General features: G+C 48.7%; 1 protein-coding gene across 5 annotated transcripts in view; it reads right to left on the bottom strand.

The window, feature by feature from the left end:
- nrp1a (neuropilin 1a) overlaps nt 1-19,631 on the bottom strand; it is a 60,721-nt gene that overhangs the window by 21,970 nt on the left and 19,120 nt on the right. For all 5 annotated transcript variants that reach the window (XM_076971397.1, XM_076971399.1, XM_076971398.1 and 2 more), the window contains 4 exons: nt 18,402-18,583; nt 10,059-10,286; nt 7,157-7,312; nt 4,112-4,278 (listed from right to left, as the gene is read on the bottom strand). In XM_076971397.1, coding sequence (XP_076827512.1) covers nt 4,112-4,278; nt 7,157-7,312; nt 10,059-10,286; nt 18,402-18,583 — 733 coding nt within the window. The remainder of the gene's footprint in view (nt 1-4,111; nt 4,279-7,156; nt 7,313-10,058; nt 10,287-18,401; nt 18,584-19,631) is intronic.

The following is a 19,631-nucleotide window of genomic DNA, read 5'->3' on the forward strand; positions in this document are numbered from 1 at the left end:
CAGTGCGAGCGAGGTTGACGCCAGCTCCACAGGCATCATCATCATCCAAGACTCTCGTGTTAATTACAGGCACACTGTCTAATTATTCAGCAGCTGGCAGGAGGACAGCTCCCGTCCCAGAATAGAAGCAGCTAATGCTTTAATTGACGGGTAAAAAAGCTAGCCAAAACAATGGCGGACGGACGTAGCCATGTCCAGTTGACTGCGGCTAATTGAAAGCATATTTGGACAGCAGGCAAAGACAAACAAGATCCGTCGGAGCGCGCCGAAGCCGTGGCCGACACCCTGGCCCCTCTCGCATTCCCTCTCTCCGCAGCCATTTCCAGATAAACGAACGCTCAGAGGCCTGCGAGGAATGTTTTCTTCTAGGGAAGTCTGTAATTAGTGCCTGTTTCAATGGCCTTTGCTGGAATTCAGAGCTGTTGTTTTTTTTTTTTTTTTACACGGAGTGAGCGTGGGGCTGGAGTTGATGGCCTGATGTCTGGGTGAAGGGGTCACTCTGTCATCATTTACATCTGTGGGTCTGGCACTTTCCCTCCTCAGCTCCATCAGTCAGGCTGGGACTGCTTCCTGCCAAAGCAGGCGACACAAGCCCCTCATCATCAAAACACGGGCCCCCTCGTCACTTTGAACGCTGCGGTCTCTTGTACGACTCGTTTCTGAGAACCAGACAAAGGCGGCCAGGCGTAAGCAGAAGGACTCTCGTGTCTCTTTGATTTCTCTCCTGATCAGACCGTTTATGCGAACAGCAGGGCAGACAGGAACAGCGTCTACGTAAATGAACTGCAGCGTGCTCAAAAGGCCAGCTTGCGCATGCTATTATGGAGATGTGGGCAGGGATGGGTCTAAGGTAGTGATTAATAAAACAAAACATGACATTCACAGTGGGAGGCTTGCATCCTACTGTTATGAGGTAGGCACCAGAGAGGCTTTCAAGTATTGACAGTTGACTTTTTCCCAGATAGATATTCATTATTAATGCATGTGCTTTGATCAGTGCTGACTGTCAGAGTAAGTGATTTAGATTTAAGATCTCAGACTGCTTTTGCACTGACACTCAGGCCTTTTCCACTGCCACATCACTTTACTGGACGACCAGAAACCAACTCCTCATCCCCCTCCACCGCAGGGGACGGGCGCTCCTCTCTCTCTCCCAGAGAATCCCTGTAGGGGCCTTCACGTCTGGGGTTCTCTCCAGCAGACAGACCTCTCCTAGAATCCCAATGTATTGGACAGATGCAGGGACTATTCGGCCTGCCATGCAAGGCCTTCTGATCAAACCCAGGCTGATCAGACACTGTGAGTATGGATGTCAGGGGGTGTTCAGGGCCTGTCAGAAGGCCATGTTTTAGGCACGATGCATTTCAGAAAACTGAAAAATGGTGCCTTCATGGTGAGGCCTTCAAAGACAGCCTGAACAAAGCAGTCTCTCCTGAACGCTCTGATCTCTCTGCTGCCAATGCATGACCTGGCAAAGATCTCCTGGACTATCCTCCCTGCTCCTCCTATTCCTCATCAAGAACAGCACCTAATGGATAGGTGTCTGTTCATGTCGACATGATATAAACTCATTCATTGATCTGGAAGAATAATTGTTCTGTATTCAAGCAAGAGAAGAAGATCAACAGCTGATCCTCTAAACATGGTCTGGATTTCAGGAGACTCTTAACATTCTGACTTCCGAATCTGAATAACACAGCATTAACATACATGGCAAATATATGTTAATGCTGTTTTAATGTACAAGCTCTGCTGAACACGACACACACCAAATAAATAAATAAACAACAAATAAAAAATAAACAGCACAGCAAGGCTTGAGAAATAAGAACAGGCTGCTGTGAGTAATACAGGCATCTGTTGCCATCGGTGCTGGGCAGAGTTAATGAAATAAATAATGAGTGTCTGGTGGGTGGGGGGGATGCAGTGGCATGTCGAGTGGGCCGCACCATTAGAGGGCGAGAGATTGTTGCTGCGGCTCACCGACAAGCTTAATGAAAACGTAATGAAGAATTCTGCTCGTTTAATAATGCCTGTTATAATTAAACTGCTCTACAAGTGCAGGTTGAGAGAAACAGAGAGAGAGAGAGAAAGAGAGAGAGAGAGAGAGAGAGAGAGAGAGAGAGAGAGAGAGAGAGACTTCTTTAAATTATAAATCACTCATCCTCACTCATCCTCAGCAGGACTCCAGTTTTGTTCCCTTGGAAACAGATGTGCAGAGCTCAACCTTGACATCTGATTGGTCAAGAGGGAATTACATGGGTATTGCAGATCTGGGTTGAAACAGAATACGGTTGATTTGCCTGAAATTTATCTGCCAAAAAAGGGCACCCTCTCTAATCAATATGCTTCAGAGGAATCCAAACAGCTACAAAACCCTCACACTGTGTGAGACAGTCCATTTAGAGTTTCATTAAGATCTGAAATGCCTAAACAAGTTCAGTACGCAGAGAAAGAGCTGCTTAATCACGCTACATAAAATATGAAGTGGCAAGTGTGAACCAGCCCGGAACCTTCCGCGCTGAATGAAAGACACGGCGATTTTTCTCTGTTTTTCTCCCACTGCTATCCATTAAAGAAACTCATTTGCAGCCAATGCAGGGTAAATTGTTTGCTGTGTTAAGGCTCTTCTGGTGCTGGATACACTCCAGTGGCTAGAGCTCTGGGGGTCTAGTTTTAACATAACCATCCAAAGCAACCACAGACACAGGCTGCAGTCACACTGATATGAAGGCACTTCAACTGTAAAACGAGCACAGCGGATTATCGATCGCCTTTCGGGACCCATCTCAGAAGAGTAGTGTAGCCCATTCTGGGAGACTGAGGACCCAATCAATGCTGTATTGAGAGGATCCAATAAACCACAAGGCTATGGAGTCTTTCAAGGCAAAGACTTTTTTAACAGGGACCGAAACAAGGAAGATGGACAGATAGAGAGAGAAAAGAGAGAGACAGAAGGAGATCAGACACAGACCTCTTCTTGTCTGGCCTCCACAATGTATCCTGGGGCTCTGTCTGTTTCTCCCTCCCTCTCTCGATTCATTTCTCTCTCTCTCTCTCTTTCTCTCTGCCTTTAGAGCGTGAAGGAATTCCCCCTTTCAACACAGAGGCCTCTGAAGAAACTGCCACTGGAACCACTCAGAACCTCTTTAAACAGCACAAGGCCTCACAGGAAGTGCTGGAGTGTAAGTGCGTCCCTCTTGCCCAGTCAAACGCTGTCTGAAACACCACGGTTCCCTTCCCTGATGGGCCTACGGCCGCTTCTATTGATTCAATTAGTCTGCCAGTTAGAGCATGGGGCCTCCAGGACAATATTTTGATAACAGTAAGGAAACGCTCCTTTATGGACCTCTCTGAGAAACTTCTTTGCTGTGAGTCTGCTCTGTTATTAACCCCCTGAGACGTCTGTTTAGCCCAGAACAGCAAAGTGACGATTGTAAAATAAATATGTGTAGATCTGAGTTCTGACAATTCCCACAAGCACTGGCTTAGTGTAAAAGCCAAACATCCATGTCATAATGTCTGTGCCAGTTTTGGGGGGAGGAAAAAAAACATTATTTTGCAAGACATTTTTCTCTGATAACACATATACCCCAACATGTTGTTCAACAATTCACTGTACCAGGTAATCAAGAGCACACTGTGTCCAGAAGAAAGAAGGTGTGAGGTGGCGTGTCTAGCGTGCAGCTCAGCACTGATGCCAGAGGAACGCACAGAAGATCTTCACACAGGCCACACTGATTCATCATATTTTGGGGGCTTGTGGAACAACCTGCAGTCTGCACTTATATATTTCTTTTGCAGAACAGCCTGCTGGTTGCCTTCAAAGAGGCAGCCATCGAATAAAGAATGACACAGCTGTGCCAAGAGCATCAGAAACACTGCATGATCGCGTTTAGCTTGGACAAAAGCCCCTCAGTCCTTCATGTACCGAAAAAGCAAAACTGAAATGCTGTTCTGCCAAGGTGGAGAAGTTCTGCACTCGTCTAAAGGCCTTGACAGATTCTGTGGCCCAGGTTTTATTTTGCCAGGGATAAACCCATTCAGTTCTACTAATTAAAGGCAGCGCTTCTCTTCGTGAGAGTGTCTGAACTAGCGTGTGCCATAGTACCTGAATCCACTCCTTGTTGGAATCTTCTGCAGGGGTCCAGCCATTTTCAAAGTTGTTGAGTCTGGACCGTTCGGGAGACCAGTTTGGGTTGTATTGGGATGAGGCTGTAATTTGGTCTGAAGGGATTTCTCCAGACTCTATACCCAAAGACTCCATGCAGTCAAAGTCTGTGTGAAAGAGAGAGAGAGAGAGAGAGAGAGAGAGAGAGAGAGAGAGAGAGAGAGAGGGAGAGAGGGAGAGTAATTTAAGACAAGGTCCAAAGAAAGCACACATCACCTCCTATCCCAGACTAAAATGTTCGCTCTTTCTCTTCACTAACACAGTTCTCTCTGTCTTTGCCTACCCAGGGACGAATGCTGGAGTTAAAGGCAACACTTTGGGAGTGTTGTACATTAAGACATAAACTTTTATTCATGACATGTTCAGCTTAGCCACTTAACAGCAGGAGGGCCGGGACTTATGTTGAACACGCATGAGATTTGCATCCCACTGATGAAAGTTTCCATGTTTTGTTGATCTGGCACATGCTAAGCCTGTTTCCTAGACTAATCCTACGGGAACAGTGGGGGGGAGGGGGGTGTAAGCCTGCTTGTGTGGCTGTGGGTTGGTTGACCAGAGGCATGCTGGCTTGGTGGCTGGGGACAGAGAGGTCAGCCAGAGTTCATGGCCCTGATCCCTGGAGGTGACTGTCCCGAAGCCCAGAGACATAACGTAGGGAGAATGACCTGACAGATGAGCTAATTTACTGACCTGGGGTCAGTAAACATAAATACCTACACACACACACGTGGTCACTGACATATATATGAGTGAGATCACACTTATTAACATAGCAGATGAGTGACCACACAAAAAGCTCAGTCACATTCACACATTCTGCATAGACATAGAAAAGATTGCAGAAATACACACTCGCGCTAACACTGCATCTGAATAACTAACCCACATTGACAACGTACAGGCATATACTCACACACTTATACACACACACACACACTGTAGCCTAGAGACGATGCTCTCAGCACTTGTAACAGATGGAGGGAGCATCTGTGCTAACTGACAGACAGCATTTCATCAGCTCACCCTCCCTGTTCATACACTGCATCTGATTCTTCACACACACACACACACACACACACACACACACACACACACACACACACACACACACACACACACACACACACACAAACTCAGTCTCTCTTCTTCTTCCTTACTGTTATGAAATATTATTGAAAGAATCTCACCCAACAGTTTTATTCTTTAGATTTACTTTGAACTGTTTCCTACTCTCTCTCTCTCTCTCTCTCTCTCTCTCTCTCTCTCTCTCTCTCTCTCTCTCTCCCTATTTCTCTCTCCATCTTCCTCTGTCCCTTTTCTCTCTTTCTCCCTGTTCCTCTTTTTCTCTCTCCCTCTTTCTTTCTCTCTCTCTTTTTCTCTCTCTCGCTCCACAACCCTCACCCCCCAGTGTTCTTTCCTGCCTCTCTACTTCACCCTCATTCTTTCTTACGGAATAATTACTGAAACATTTCATCCCATTAAACGGAGTCGTCTTAAACAGCTGATAAACCTGAGCAGTTTCAGTGCCTCTCGCACGGGGGATGAATATTTAAGACGAGGCTGTCCTCTCTGGGCCGGCCGCACCGGGTGCAGCACACCGGCCCGATGCAGAGGTGAGCCGGAGGTCCATGGAATGCAAATTTATGAGGGTGATAAATAATTGATAACCTGTGTCTGCTCCTCACAGTTCCAGCTGAGGAGATGCCAAACCTGTTCCCCATCAAGACCTCCACCAGCACAGATGGAAGACCAGCAGTTTAGACTCAGCTGTTCTTTAAATCTCATTAAATGTGCACTTTCACATGGGGGGGGAGGCGGGGAAGCGAATAGCATGAGATGCAGTAAACATTACCCTACTTTCTTTTGTTATGTATCATAAATACTACGACATTCAGTAAAAAAGCTTTTCATTTCAACTCAAGGGAAAATGAAAAAAATTCACTGGATAGAAGCCAAGGCTTGTGTCCTGCCCTGGGGAGGCCGTGACAGGGGTAGCATAGCCATCGGTTAACTAATGACCCAAGGTTCCCAGGCTCAACATGTAACACTCCCAAATGACCGTGTTTACCCGAGCAGGGAATGAGGGAGTGGGGAGAGAAAGAGGGAAAGAGGGAAAGAGATAGAAAGAGAGAGGGAGAGAGAGAAGGGAGGAGGGGTGCCTGATTTATGAGAGTGCTGTGTTGGTGGCATGCTCGCAAATGAAATGAAATATTTAATCAGAATGCTTCTCAAATTGGGGTGAGGAGGTGAAGCCCCTGGTGACAGGGTTAAAAAAGTGACACTGAGCTGTAGGGGAATATGTGTGCGGGCGCGTATGTGTGTGTGTGTGAGTGTGTGTGTGTGTGTGTGTGTGTGTGTGTGTGTTATAGAAGCATGTGAGTGTGTGTGTCTTCATAAAGTAGGGAAGATGGGCCATGACTCCTAACACATTCACTTAATGAAAGAGGGATGCAGCTGAGCAGGACGCCGTGCTTTAGTCATTTCTCACGATGCCTCGTGTTACCGCTATGCGTGTGCATGTCCGTGTGTGTGCATGTCCGTGTGTGTGTGTGTGTGTGAAACCCTCTGATTTCTCATATATTTTGCTTACAGGCTACAGTAATGCACAAGACAGTGTAGGTGCTGCATTTGCGTGATGTAGATAGTCGTGTGCATGTTTTTCTTCTGCGTATGTTGTTAGTGAACTGCAAAACCCCCAGGGTTACATTCACACCCACGGTGTTCATAAAAATCCAGCTAAGCCAAAAAGAACATCGAAGTTGCTTGAATGGCATGTTTTATTTCACTGGCTGGGATTTTTGCTGGGGGACTGCACAAACACGAATAAGGAGTGAACAGTCAATGCTTTCCTCTTCCACACAACTGTCTTTATCTAACCATCATTTGTTCGGAAAAAAAAACCAGTATCCGTTTAAGTATGGGTTATATTAGCACCAGCAGTGCTGGAGAAGCCCTGGCTAGTGTCATGTCTGTGTGGGGACTCACCCTCAGGAACTGTTCTCTCCAGGACGGTGAAGTTAGCAGAGAAACCTTCTTTAGCGATAGCACTGTCTGTGTTGATTGTCAAGGCCAAAATACCAGTGTAGGAGATGATTCTGCCAGGAATGATCTGCCCACAGTACCGGCCAATGTAGGGCCCCACTGTAGGAAGAGAGAGACAAAGAAAGAGAGAGACGGAGAGTGAGACAAACAGAGACAGAGAAAGAGAGAAATGGAGAGTGAGAGGCAGAGAGAGGTTCAGATTAAAGTAAAGTTTAATAACTTTTTTCAAGCTTTATCTGAAGTCTGTGTTGGACAAAAAAAATCACAAACTGCAAGGCTAATAAGAACCTTTAAATAAAAGTGTCAGAATAACTTCGCCTTTGGGCAATCTCAGCGACTGGGGTCAGGGTTTGCTCCAGTGAAAGGACATGGCTGACCAGGGAGCTGGCCTCCCACGCACATGTCCACACCCCAGAGACAGAGCGGAGACAGAGGACAACGGACGCGAGTCACCACTCCTGCATTCGTCCTGTCGTAAATTCCTGCGCTCTTTGTCTGGGCTGGGACGGGAGGCGGTGCTGGTCACAGCCCGCAGACTCGGATCTTCTCCCATAGACACGAGGAGGCGCAAGGAGAGGAAAGCGCCGGGGAACAGAGGGCCGGACGCACGTTCCTCTGAGCAGCGGCGAGGAGCGTGTCTCCTCTGAGAGGAGGGCCCCGGGGCGGATGGGAGATTAGCAGTCAAAAGGAACGTAGATGAAGATTTAAGTGGAGGGACAATGAGAGGTATACAGATACTGTCCTCGAGAAAAGAGTCTAATTGCAAGGGCTGACTGGGGCTTCTCTGGCTACTACTGCATATCGGTCTTCGTTTATGCCCCATCTCTAATCTGCACCTGTGATCTGGAGCAGGTGATACACTCTTCCTTTGATGAGCATGTGCTACTCACACACTCCACTTCAAGATTAAAGTGGCCTGTCAGGTGCGTGTGTGTTCTCACACTAACCAGACTTCACACTAGCCACATTCATCTGACCAGGAATCTATAAGAAGAAACAGACACTACTCCAGGTTCAAGTGTGTGTGTGTGTGTGTGTGTGTGTGTGTGTGTGTGTGTGTGTGTGTGTGTGTGTAGCTGCCTGGGTTGTGAGCGCAGGCTAAAGCCAACACCATGTCCATGACTCAACCTTTGCGATGACATTTTAAACAGCCTCCACACTGAGCCCAGTGTCCACCATCTTAGCTCTCCAGGAGCGAGGAGGTCAGGGAAGTGTCCCGGTCTCTACCCCACATGACCTGCTGTGAGAGTGGGTGCGGGAGCAGGCAGCGGCCCCTCCCTCTGGAGACCCCCCCCCCACACCCTCTCTCCCGCGCTAATGCACTATCGATCGGCGGGGCAGTGCAGGTAATGCAGCTGGTGCCTGTGTGGAGGACAGGACGAGCAGATCAGACCCAGAGCCCCTGGCCTCACTTTAAGAGCTCGCTTCGCTCCTCCCTCTCTCCTCCTCTCTCCTCCCTCTCTCCTCCTCTCCGCATGGCGGGACACGGGTGGCGTGACCTTTTGGTGTCATTGTTCTCCTTCAGTTCCTTCAGCAGACAACTCTCCCATCTCCCGGGGCCCGTGGAGAGCCGTATGCTTCAACACCACCTCGGGTGTTAATACGGTCGGCCACGTAGTCCTGCGTTAAGAACGCTCGCGGCGGCAATGGCACTCGACTTCGCCAGCCAGGACTAGCCGTGTTTCTAACCACAGGTGCCGTGTGGATTCTGGGTGCTTCTCCACCTCCAAAAATAAAGGGTGATAATAAAGTGAAATCTGGAGAAAGCCTTCAGGTGTTCAGCCTTCCTGGTTCGGGAGCCAGTCGGAGCGCTTCACTTTCCCGGGGTTTTCACAGATAGGAGAAACAGGAGATGAACACCCCTCCGGATCTGTGACAGTGGGGGGGGGTTGTTAGGAGCAGGCTGTTATGAGTCACCCTGGAAACGTTAGGGCACAGAAAGTATGGAATGCAAGTCCTTAAAAGGAAGCCCTTTGAACTCAGCTCCTTACACGACGCCCTGTTCACTCAACCAACAACACTTACGCTTCCATTACAGGCAAAGAAAGTGGCTCATGTTTATCATGAAGAGTTGCAGAGGGAAGGAACCGTTCCAGCACCGTGCACGCCACCGTCCAAGGAAATGTATACGATGAAAAACTGATATATAGTAAGTTAAATTTAGGTCAATGTGTGTGTGTGTGTGTGTGTGTGTGTGTGTGTGTGTGTGTAGTGTTAGTATGTGAAGCATAATCTGTGTCTCCCTGATTTGAAGGGTTTGTTTTGCTTTCCACTGCAGAGTGCTGGGTTAGGGCCAGAGTTTCCTTCTATTCTCCCTAGAGATCAATCACACTGCATTGTTAGGAAGTGATAGCATCTACCCACTCTGATAAATATGCATATCCACAAGGACAAGCTCCACTCCCTGACCTCTAGCCTCACGGAGGAAAGAGAGACAGAGGGAGAGAGAACGAGAGAGTGAGACAGAGAGAGTGAGACACAGAAAGAGACGTAGCACAATGTCTCCATTGTGCATTTATGGTCTAGCCAAAAACGTACTGCGTTAAAGGACAGAGACACTCTGTATGGGCAGGCCCAACAAATAAGTCAGATTGGCAGCCATCATCGTGTGTGTGTGTGTGTGTGTGTGTGTGTGTGTGTTGGTGCATTAGATAGCGCAGCTGCGTTCCCATTATTCATACATTTTTTCTGGAATCAAACAGCTTTTAAATAATGCAAAAGATGTTTTAACAGATGTTGTGTTTCTATTCCATGCTTGTCTGTCCAATAATAAGACTTGCAATTGAATTGCTACCTTTAGTCATTCGCACCGAGCCCGCAAGCTACAGATGGCCATGTGGCATACCTCCAGGGAAGCCGTCCCAGATCTCCAAGCGGTCGTATCGGCAGAAGACCCCAGTGGTGGGCTGGGTGTCGGGCTCCAGCTCGAAGCTGTCGAACTCCAGCACGATCTCAGACATCTTTGGGGCGAATATCATGAAGGTGCAGTCCAGGTTGTTGGGGTACTTCTCAGGGAAGCCGGGGGACTTGATAACCCCGTTCTTCGAGGTGAAGTTCCGTGAACATTCAGGACCTGTGTGAGAAAGACCCATTTTAGTGCTGTTTTGTTCTCTGAAAACAAAACAAAGGCAGGGGTGGGCAAAGGGAGGGGTGAGCCATGGTGGTCCATATTGCTCCGGTCTGTAAAGGCCATGTATGCAGTGTGCAGGCCCACCCTGGAGTCCCATACTTGGGCACGGCTCTCTGCTGCTCTCCCTGGGTGCATGGACTAATGAGTCTTATATGCTCCTAAGGATTGCTAAACCCTACGGGGACATCTCAAAGAGAATCACAATCGTGGCAAAACAGAACCATTTGTTAAAGAAGGAAAATATTATTTCACTTATTATAAGCTTTCAAACTCTCTAACAATGTCTCGGTGCAGTGTGTGTGTGTGTGTGTGTGTGTGTGTGTGTGTGTGTGTGTGTGTGTGTGTGTGTGTGTGTGTGTACAGAGTGAGCTTCAATCAGCAGTCCCTGGACTCCGAGAGCTCCAAAGTAAACATGGTGGTCAGATCGTGTTCCAAGCCCCCCAACCCCATCATTACAGGCCTGTCTAACATATTGAGAGGAGAAAATGAAAGCCTGGGACACACACACACGCGCACACTTTTATAACAGCGAGTCAAAACATTTACTCAAACACCCCTAGAGTCCCGGCTTTCCGCTGGAGCGCTGTGCCACTTAAGTTCTCACATACAGCACATCATCACTTTGGGTGTCCATCACGGCTGCCAGATTAACACGGTATATGGTGACAAAGCAGACGGCTCACAACACGCACCCTGACACGTGCACTCGTCACGTGCCGAGCTGGAGTCGACGGTGTCTTCGTCACACTCTACGCAGTCAGCGGGTCATTACTACCAGAGTATTATAGCACTGCAGCATCTTCTCATCACTGCTGGAGGAGCTCCAAGACTGGCAAGCACTCTGGACAGCACTTTACGTGCACCGCCGATGAAGGCCCTGTGTCTGAAGGACGTCTGTGCGTGTGTAGTTCACTGCAGTTCTGCTATATGATGCATGCGGCCCATATATATTCTCAGGTAGGCGTGTCTATGCATGCAGGGAAAGTGTATATCACTTAAAGGACAGCACAGAGACACTAATCACGTTGGCACCAGGACAGGTACTAAAGGACTTCAATGGAAGCAGGGGTGTCTCGCACCATGGACATGGACCATGGCCCATCCAGACAGAGAAATAGCACATACCATGCAGAAATCAGCAGCAGAAATGATGGAAACACCCAAAGGAATGAATATGAGACAATGCATAAATACCAGAGACAGAAGGAGGAAACAAAGACTGTGGAAGGTTAACACCAAGTTTGTCCCATTAGTAATAGGGGCACTTGAGCACTTGACCCCTAAGTTGGAGGAGTTGTCCCAAAAGATCTTGGGAATGACAACGTTGACCTCAATACAGAAGTACAAATCCCCCACACCGCCTCTCCTGTTGTGTATGTGTATGAATAGTTCAGTCAAAGAAGAGGTAGAGATAGAAAGGGAGAGTGTTAGTGAAAGATGTGCTCTATTTAAGAGCACATGTCCATATTCTCTCTCTCTCTCTCTCTCTCTCTCTCTCTCTCTCTCTCTCTTTCTCTGCATCACTCTCTCTGTGATTTCGATCTTGCTGGGCCTTGTACTCAGAACCATCAGAAGCACTTCCACTTGACCCTGTCACACACACACACACACACACACACACACACACACACACACACACACACACACACACACACACACACACACACACACACACACATTTCCACACATCACCATCCCAACAGCCCATTTCCCTCCCTTTAGCTTCATCTCTCCTCCACTAAAGTGATTCGCTGGTGCAGGGGTTTGAGTCTGAAGTGAGCTGACATTTACCAGTGGGCTAAAAGTTCTCTCTGAACAGCAGGACATTAGTGCTGCAGCTCTGCCCTTGGATCCGTCCCCGTGCACGGCTTCCAGCTCACACGCTCCTCGCATTCACTTCTCCTTTTAAACCATTTTATTCTAGCTTTCGTTTTCCAAGTAAAAATCCTTGAAGATTGAAGCCCTGCCCCTCCATCCTGGCCTGTGGCTCCATGAACAACTTTTCAGGGGAAAAACTCTGGTGCTAAGCTAGTAGCTGATCTACATTGGACCATGTCATGAAATGCTGTCATGAGAAGCATCCTGCTTGCTAGTAGCAAATAGGAAAGAAAGACTCGTTTTAGCACTTAAGAGGACGTGCACTTGTGGAGTGAATTGAGGCTCTAGGATGGAGGTGTGTGGTTAGAAATCCCCACTGACCTCTCTATGGGCAGTGAAACTGCTGGCAATCAGCCAGCGCCCAGCCGGGTGACAGGGAAAGCTGTGAAGATAAGAGTACTACACTAACATGTCTGTCTTCAGCAGCAAATCACTCACTGCCAGTGCCTCTCTCTCACACTGTCTCTCCCTCCCTCCCTCCCTCCCTCCCTCCCTCCCTCCCTCCCTCCCTCCTTCTCTCTCTCTCACACACACACGCACACACACACACTTTGGGCATTTTGGACACACCCTCCTGCTCTCTCTCTCTCTCTCCCTCCTGCTCTCTCTCTCTCTCTCTCTCTCTCTCTCTCTCTCTCTCTCTCTGTCTCTCTCCAGGAAGTAATTGCATGCTCTCACACCATCCGTGTTCTTCCCTCCTCCATTTCGTTCAGAGAGCGATTGCAGGGTCAGGGCGGCAGACACTCCAGTCCTTTATGTTTGTGTGTCTGAGCACTGAAAGCATGACTAGCACATACAAGAGAGTGTGATAAGGAATCTGACTGAGAATTTGGCCTTTGGCTCTGCTGCTGAGTGTATCAGTGCAGAAATGGGCTCAGTCCCTCTCTAACGGGAGCCCGGCTCGCCTGTACCGCATCCCGCAGAGCTCTCCGCCATCATAACGCTCCTCTCCTGTTTATACACTGTTACATGCTACTGCTAACCACAAATATAAAAAAAATACCCTATCCTCCTGGTTTCCATTATCTATTGGTGTCCTGTTGAGGTTGTTTGCAAGTAGTTGGGACAAACTTTACAAGAGGTGGAGGGGTGAGGGTGAGGGGGTGAGGGGGTGAGGGGGTGAGGGGTGAGGGGGTGAGAATAGAGGGGCCACTCAGCCTGTAAACCTGATGGAAACAAAAAAGCTTTGTAAGGCCGGCCGTACATATCCCATCTGGTAGCCCCGCCCTTCCCTCGCCCACAGTCTTCCTCGCAAACCTCTCATTCGTGCACCTTTTTAAAAAGACAGCAGAAACACTGCTGTGGACTGGATGTACACAAACACTTGGAATTTATGGCATAACGTAAAAACTGAAGGGAGTTCGCTGTGGAAAAGAAAACACTAAGTTGATTGATGGGAGCTAAGTGCTAATTCTGACATTAACAGCACTTGCAAGGTTTCTTGCCATGGTGTGTTGTCACAAAAGCCACGCTGACCCGTCGTTTCTGGGGGATAACATGGCCGAGGCCATCCAGCTCCATGGAATTTGCCATGTTTATATAACAGACCAGAAGTGAGGCTTGTTAAAGAGACTGTTTGCAGCCCCTGTGTTAGTGAAACAAACCTCCTGAAGTGATTCAGTGAGGTATCTGCTCTGCAGTCCAACTGTTAAATAAACCAGGATGTCCATAGTCTTGGACAACGGCAAGGGTCCACCGAGGAAGTGTGGTTTGTGTGAAGTGGTGGACTTACGGTAGCTGCTTCTCCATATTTGACCGAAGCCGTGAGTGTTTTAATGAGGCTCTGAGAGTGAATGCTTTTACCATGATGCTTCCCAGTGAAGTTAGTGCAACAGTGACAGAGATAAAATGGCTCAAGTCCAGTGAGGTAATCACTAATGTTTATGTTCCATATGTCCGTGAGGTCAATAATTAACCTTTCTCTTTTTTCTGTCTCTCAAACACACACACGCACACACGCACACACACACACACACACACACACACACACACACACATAAGCTCCCTTGCTTTCATCCCCTGTGGTTAAACAGACAGAGGTTAATGGGCATGAGAATTAGGTAGAAGGTAAAATTTGGTCACACTCTCCAGCAAACATTAACCTAGAGTCAAAGAGATGGGGCTAACACACACACACACACACACACACAAACACACACACACACACACACACACACACACACACACACACACACACACACACACACAAACAGAGTGGTGCTGACACAACATTTAGTCAGTCTTGCTGATGGTGCCTCTTGAGAATAAAGCAGCAATCGGGACCACATATAGAGGGAGTTTGCCTTTTGGGTTTGTGTGTGTGTGTGTGTGTTTTGTTTGGAGACTATAATGGTGGCATGTGACCAATGCAGAATGACGGAGTTCCTTTCCCAGATGTGACCTATACCACTGGCCCATGCAGCACATAAAACCAGGCACACTGGGTACTACATATAAGCTGCCCCCCCGACACACACACACGAACGCACAAACACACAAACACACACACACACGTTAAGCAGTACTGTTGACACAGGTGCCATCGTAAAAGCAGTGCGATAACATCAGCATGATAAATGGCGAAGTTAAAGGGGGATGCGATGACGCTGCCTTTCAGCAAGGCAAAAGAAGGAGCCACTCGTTTTCCATCTCTCTCTCACTCCCTAGCTTCCATCCATCCATCCATCCATCCATCCATCCACCCACCCACCCACCCGCCCCACCTCCTCTCCTCCACCAGCGCTTGCGGGTGGATAGTCACCTAGCCCGGGCCTCTCTGCCAGCTCCAGGGAGCTTCATGTGGCTCTGCAGATTGCTGGGCTGCTAACTGGAAGCGCATGTTTTGCACTTTTTGAGTGCTCCCCTCCTGCCCCCCCCCTCCCCCCACTTGCCCCCCCCCCCCCCCCCTCCCCCCCTCCAGGGCCCTTTCAGGAGATGCTCGCGAAAGGCAGCCTGACAAGATAAGTACAGACCCTTCTTTTTTTTCGGAAGGGACGTGCAAGCATGTCATCTAAAAACCTCCTGCAAAAGATCCCATAAAGAGGCCATTAGGAGGGGATCTAACGGGGGGGAGGGGGTGTTGTGGGGGGGGTGGTTCGTGAGTGGAGAGTCTGTCCCTCATTACACACCAGAGCAGGTCTAACAAACAGCCGCACAGCAGCAGCGAGGCCTTGATTGCCTCCAAAGACACACTCCATGAAAAGATTCTCCACATCTTCCTCCCTCGCTCCCTCTCTCCCTCCCTCCCTCCCTCTCTCCCTCTGAACGTGCGCAATTTCTTCTCGCTCTTCCCTCTTTGGCCTAGACGTGGACCTTCTCGCCCCGTCCTCCCCGTGTGGTTTCTCTTTCTCTCGCCGGGTGGATGCTGCTTCTCCACCTCCGCCCATTCATGCCACTACACCTTTTTTTCCTGCTCCTGCTGCACCACGCTTACACAGTAGCCACAGCTTTTCAGATGATTAAGGCTTTGTAGCACACTGCAGTTCCTAAGAAGGCTGTCCACATGCATGGCTGAATGTTTAATGGAGCCTTTGTGTGTGCGAGCGAAAAGGAGATGAAGTTTCTGACCTTGGTCTACAGTCAGTTTTCCCAGTTGCGTAAGCAGCTTGAAGCCTGATCTCAGTTTGCAGTAATTGGTGTAGTCAGGGCTGTTTCTTTTGTGCCTCACCTGAATACACGCACACCTGCTAGTGCTTGCACCACTACCCCTAACATCTGTGTATAATCATTATACATACACGTTAGTGAACACACACACACACACACCACACTCACACATGCACACACGGACACACACACACGCATGCACGCACTCATGCACGCACGCACACACACACGCACACACACACACACACACACACACACACACACACACACACACACACACACACACTGTTGAGTGGATGATGCTAATCCCAGTTAATCTGTTTAACTTTCATCATCACTTTGTTCTTTGCTTTTCTTATTTCATTACCTCTGCTTCTACTACCAGCTCTATTTTAGCGCGCTCTCTCTCTCTCTCTCCCTCTCTCTCTCTCTCTCTCTCTCTCTCTCTCTCTCTCTCTCTGTACATGGATTGATTTTGGACAGTAGCATTGGAGCAACATGCCACAGTCTCCAAGCACAACCCTGTTTGTCATTCAGCCTCCAGCAAACACCCAGTCTGAGAAGAGCTAACAAAGGAATCAGACGGAGAACAGACCCCCGCACTGTAGAACAGACCCCCCTGTAGAAAAGACCCACACACTGTAGAACAGACCCCCCTGTAGAACAGATCCCCACACTGTAGAACAGACCCCCACACTGTAGAACAGACCCCCCTGTAGAACAGACCCCCACACTGTAGAACAGACCCCCACACTGTAGAACAGACCCCCCTGTAGAACAGACCCCCACACTGTAGAACAGATCCCCACACTGTAGAACAGACCCCCCTGTAGAACAGATCCCCACACTGTAGAACAGACCCCCACACTGTAGGACCCCCACACTAAAGAACAGACCCCCCTGTAGAACAGATCCCCACACTGTAGAACAGATCCCCACGCTGTAGAACAGATCCCCACGCTGTAGAACAGACCCACACACTGTAGAACAGATCCCCGCACTGTAGAACAGGCCCCCACACTGTAGAACAGACCCCCACACTGTAGAACAGGCCCCCACACTGTAGAACAGGCCCCCACACTGTAGAACATCCCCCCCCCCCCGCACTCCAGAACCATCCGGCCGCACAGCTCACGTGGCGCCACCATCACAACAAACGTTCTCAGGTTGAGATTATTAGGGATGATTGTTTTGACTCTACAAGCAAAACCACTGCAATACATTGTACATTACTGGAACATTTGAGATTTTTGGCTTGTCTGGTTTTTTATATTTCCAGTTTCTATGCCAACATGTGTTACATGTCTACATGTATTTTGTCAGGGTGAACCGGCAGACCGGTTTAGCACCCATTCTACCCCGTGCTGCAGGGGCAGCATTGAGCTAACACCTTCAGGGATAAAGCTGCTGATTGGTGGTGTGTACATACACTACACTCAAGGGGCCCCACCCCAGCTGAGACCACGCCCCTCCCCTCTCCCAGCTGTGTTTGGTTTGTGTGTGTGTATATTATAGAAAAGGGGGCATTTGCATTTTGGAGAATTTGAAGTGTTTACTTTCACTTTTATTTGAGTGGAGTGTATGAGTGTGCATGTGGAGTTGAAAGCCTTTCCCTCCATTAAAGAAGTGTGTGAAGGTCTGGGTGTGGAGGGCTGTGAGGTGCTGCTGGAGGTCTTTATCTGTAACCTGGCACTTAGATATAAAAGACCCGAGACTGCAACAGCTGCTGCGCACACACACACACACACACACACACACACACACACACACACACACACACACACACACACACACACACACACACACACACAGTGTACACAGATTAAAATGAATGCTGCTAAAACATCCATCTTATCCTGAGGTCACACTGAGAAGGCTCAGAGCAGAGAGCGGGGTTAATTAATGAAAGTGGCATCTGCAGCACCTGTCCAGGGTCATACACACACACACACACACACACACACACACACACACACACACACACACATACACACACACACACACACACACACACACACACACACACACACACACACACACACACACACACACACATACATGGCCATACTTATACCCATTCATATACTCTTTCGATCATCTTGTACTTTAAACACAGGAAGTTGGCCTAAACAACAGGAAATGTCTGCACATTGGTGTCACTTTATCAGATGAAGCTGATATGTTTGTGTGTGTGTGTGTGTGTGTGTGTGTGTGGGTGTGTGTGTGTGTGTGTGTGTGTGTGTGTGTGTGTGTGTGTGTGTGTGTGTGTGTGAGAGAGAGAGAGAGATAGTGTTTCTGCAAAGCCCTTTAGGGCCCAAGTAAGTGACCTGTCTGCTACAGGGAGGTCTATGACTGGTAAAGGAAGGAAACATTCATGATTCAAAGTGTTCGTCACTTCCTCAGGCATCGCTCTGAGACACAGGAACCAGAGGATGCCAGAGCCGGTGGAGATGTTCCCTCACTCTCCTCTCGTCTCGTCTCTTCCCTGTCTCCCTCTCTCATCAGCCTCCCACAATTCTCTCCTCTATCTCCTCTATCTCTCTTGATAAACCCGTTGACTGGGGGAAGACTTACCTGTTTTGAAAATCTCGTAGCGGATGGAGAAGCCAGCACCGTGCGTCTCATAGTCGGAAACGAACTTGATGAAGAGCTGGTGGCCGGAGGAGACCACGGGTGAGGGGGCGATCTTCCCACAGTACTTCCCCACCAGCTGCCCGTTCTCGTCCACACCATCTCTCACCTCCACGTAGTCGTACCTGCACAGACGGGGAAGAGATGAGAGACACCGTTATCACTCCTGTCTTTACAAATGCACTTACACTTAGTCCAACACCGAAGAGACACAAATTAAGACACAAATCAAGAGGAGTTTGCCATCCAGTCCTGCATCAGTCCCAAATCAACAATACCAAACATGACAAGGGTGAAGGTTCCAGATCTGCAATTTCCAGCCAAACTTGGAGAGGAGAACAGTGAGAGGAGATCAGTGTGAGGAGATCAGTGAGAGAGATCAGTGTGAGGAGATCAGTGTGAGGTGATCAGTGCGAGGAGATCAGTGCGAGGAGATCAGTGCGAGGAGATTAGTGTGAGATCAGCGTGAGTAGATCAGTGTGAGGAGATCAGTGTGAGGAGATCAGCGTGAGGAGATCAGTGTGAGGAGATCAGTGTGAGATTAGCGTGAGGAGATCAGTGTGAGGAGATCAGCATGAGGAGATCAGCGTGAGGAGATCAGCGTGAGGAGATCAGTGAGAGAGATCAGCGTGAGGAGATCAGTGCGAGGAGTTGCAGAAAGCAGAGGCCATGATGAAGTGCACACGCTCAGTGCAGACTCCTCACTGCTCTGCTGAAACAAGGCACTCGCCACACGCCTAATCTCACAGCCACTATACACCTTTCCACAGTGTATTCCACACCTTTCTATACAACTTTGCACAAGCCCTTGTGGGTTGGTGTGTTACCGTCAGGGAGGAAGAGGAAGATGTAGGGTGTGTCTCTATTATATTTGTGGCTTCTCTTGTGTTTATCTGTATTAGCAAGTGTCAGACAACAGGTAAAGAACAATGGATTTCACAGAGTTTCTTTGTTTCTTACACACACACAGACCCACAAAAGCACACACGCACACGCACACACGCATACACACTTAAATGGAATTTCAGCCCTACGGCTATTGGCGTGGGCAGCCGTCTAATTGAGTCAGCAGCAGTTCGGAAGTCTGTTATGCAGACGCATGTGTCTACACAAAAGAAAGGCAGACACATACACACACACACACACACACGCGCGAGGATCTTGTGTCAGTAA

The sequence above is a fragment of the Brachyhypopomus gauderio genome, chromosome 13, assembly GCF_052324685.1.
Source record: "Brachyhypopomus gauderio isolate BG-103 chromosome 13, BGAUD_0.2, whole genome shotgun sequence".
Classification (NCBI taxonomy): domain Eukaryota; kingdom Metazoa; phylum Chordata; class Actinopteri; order Gymnotiformes; family Hypopomidae; genus Brachyhypopomus; species Brachyhypopomus gauderio.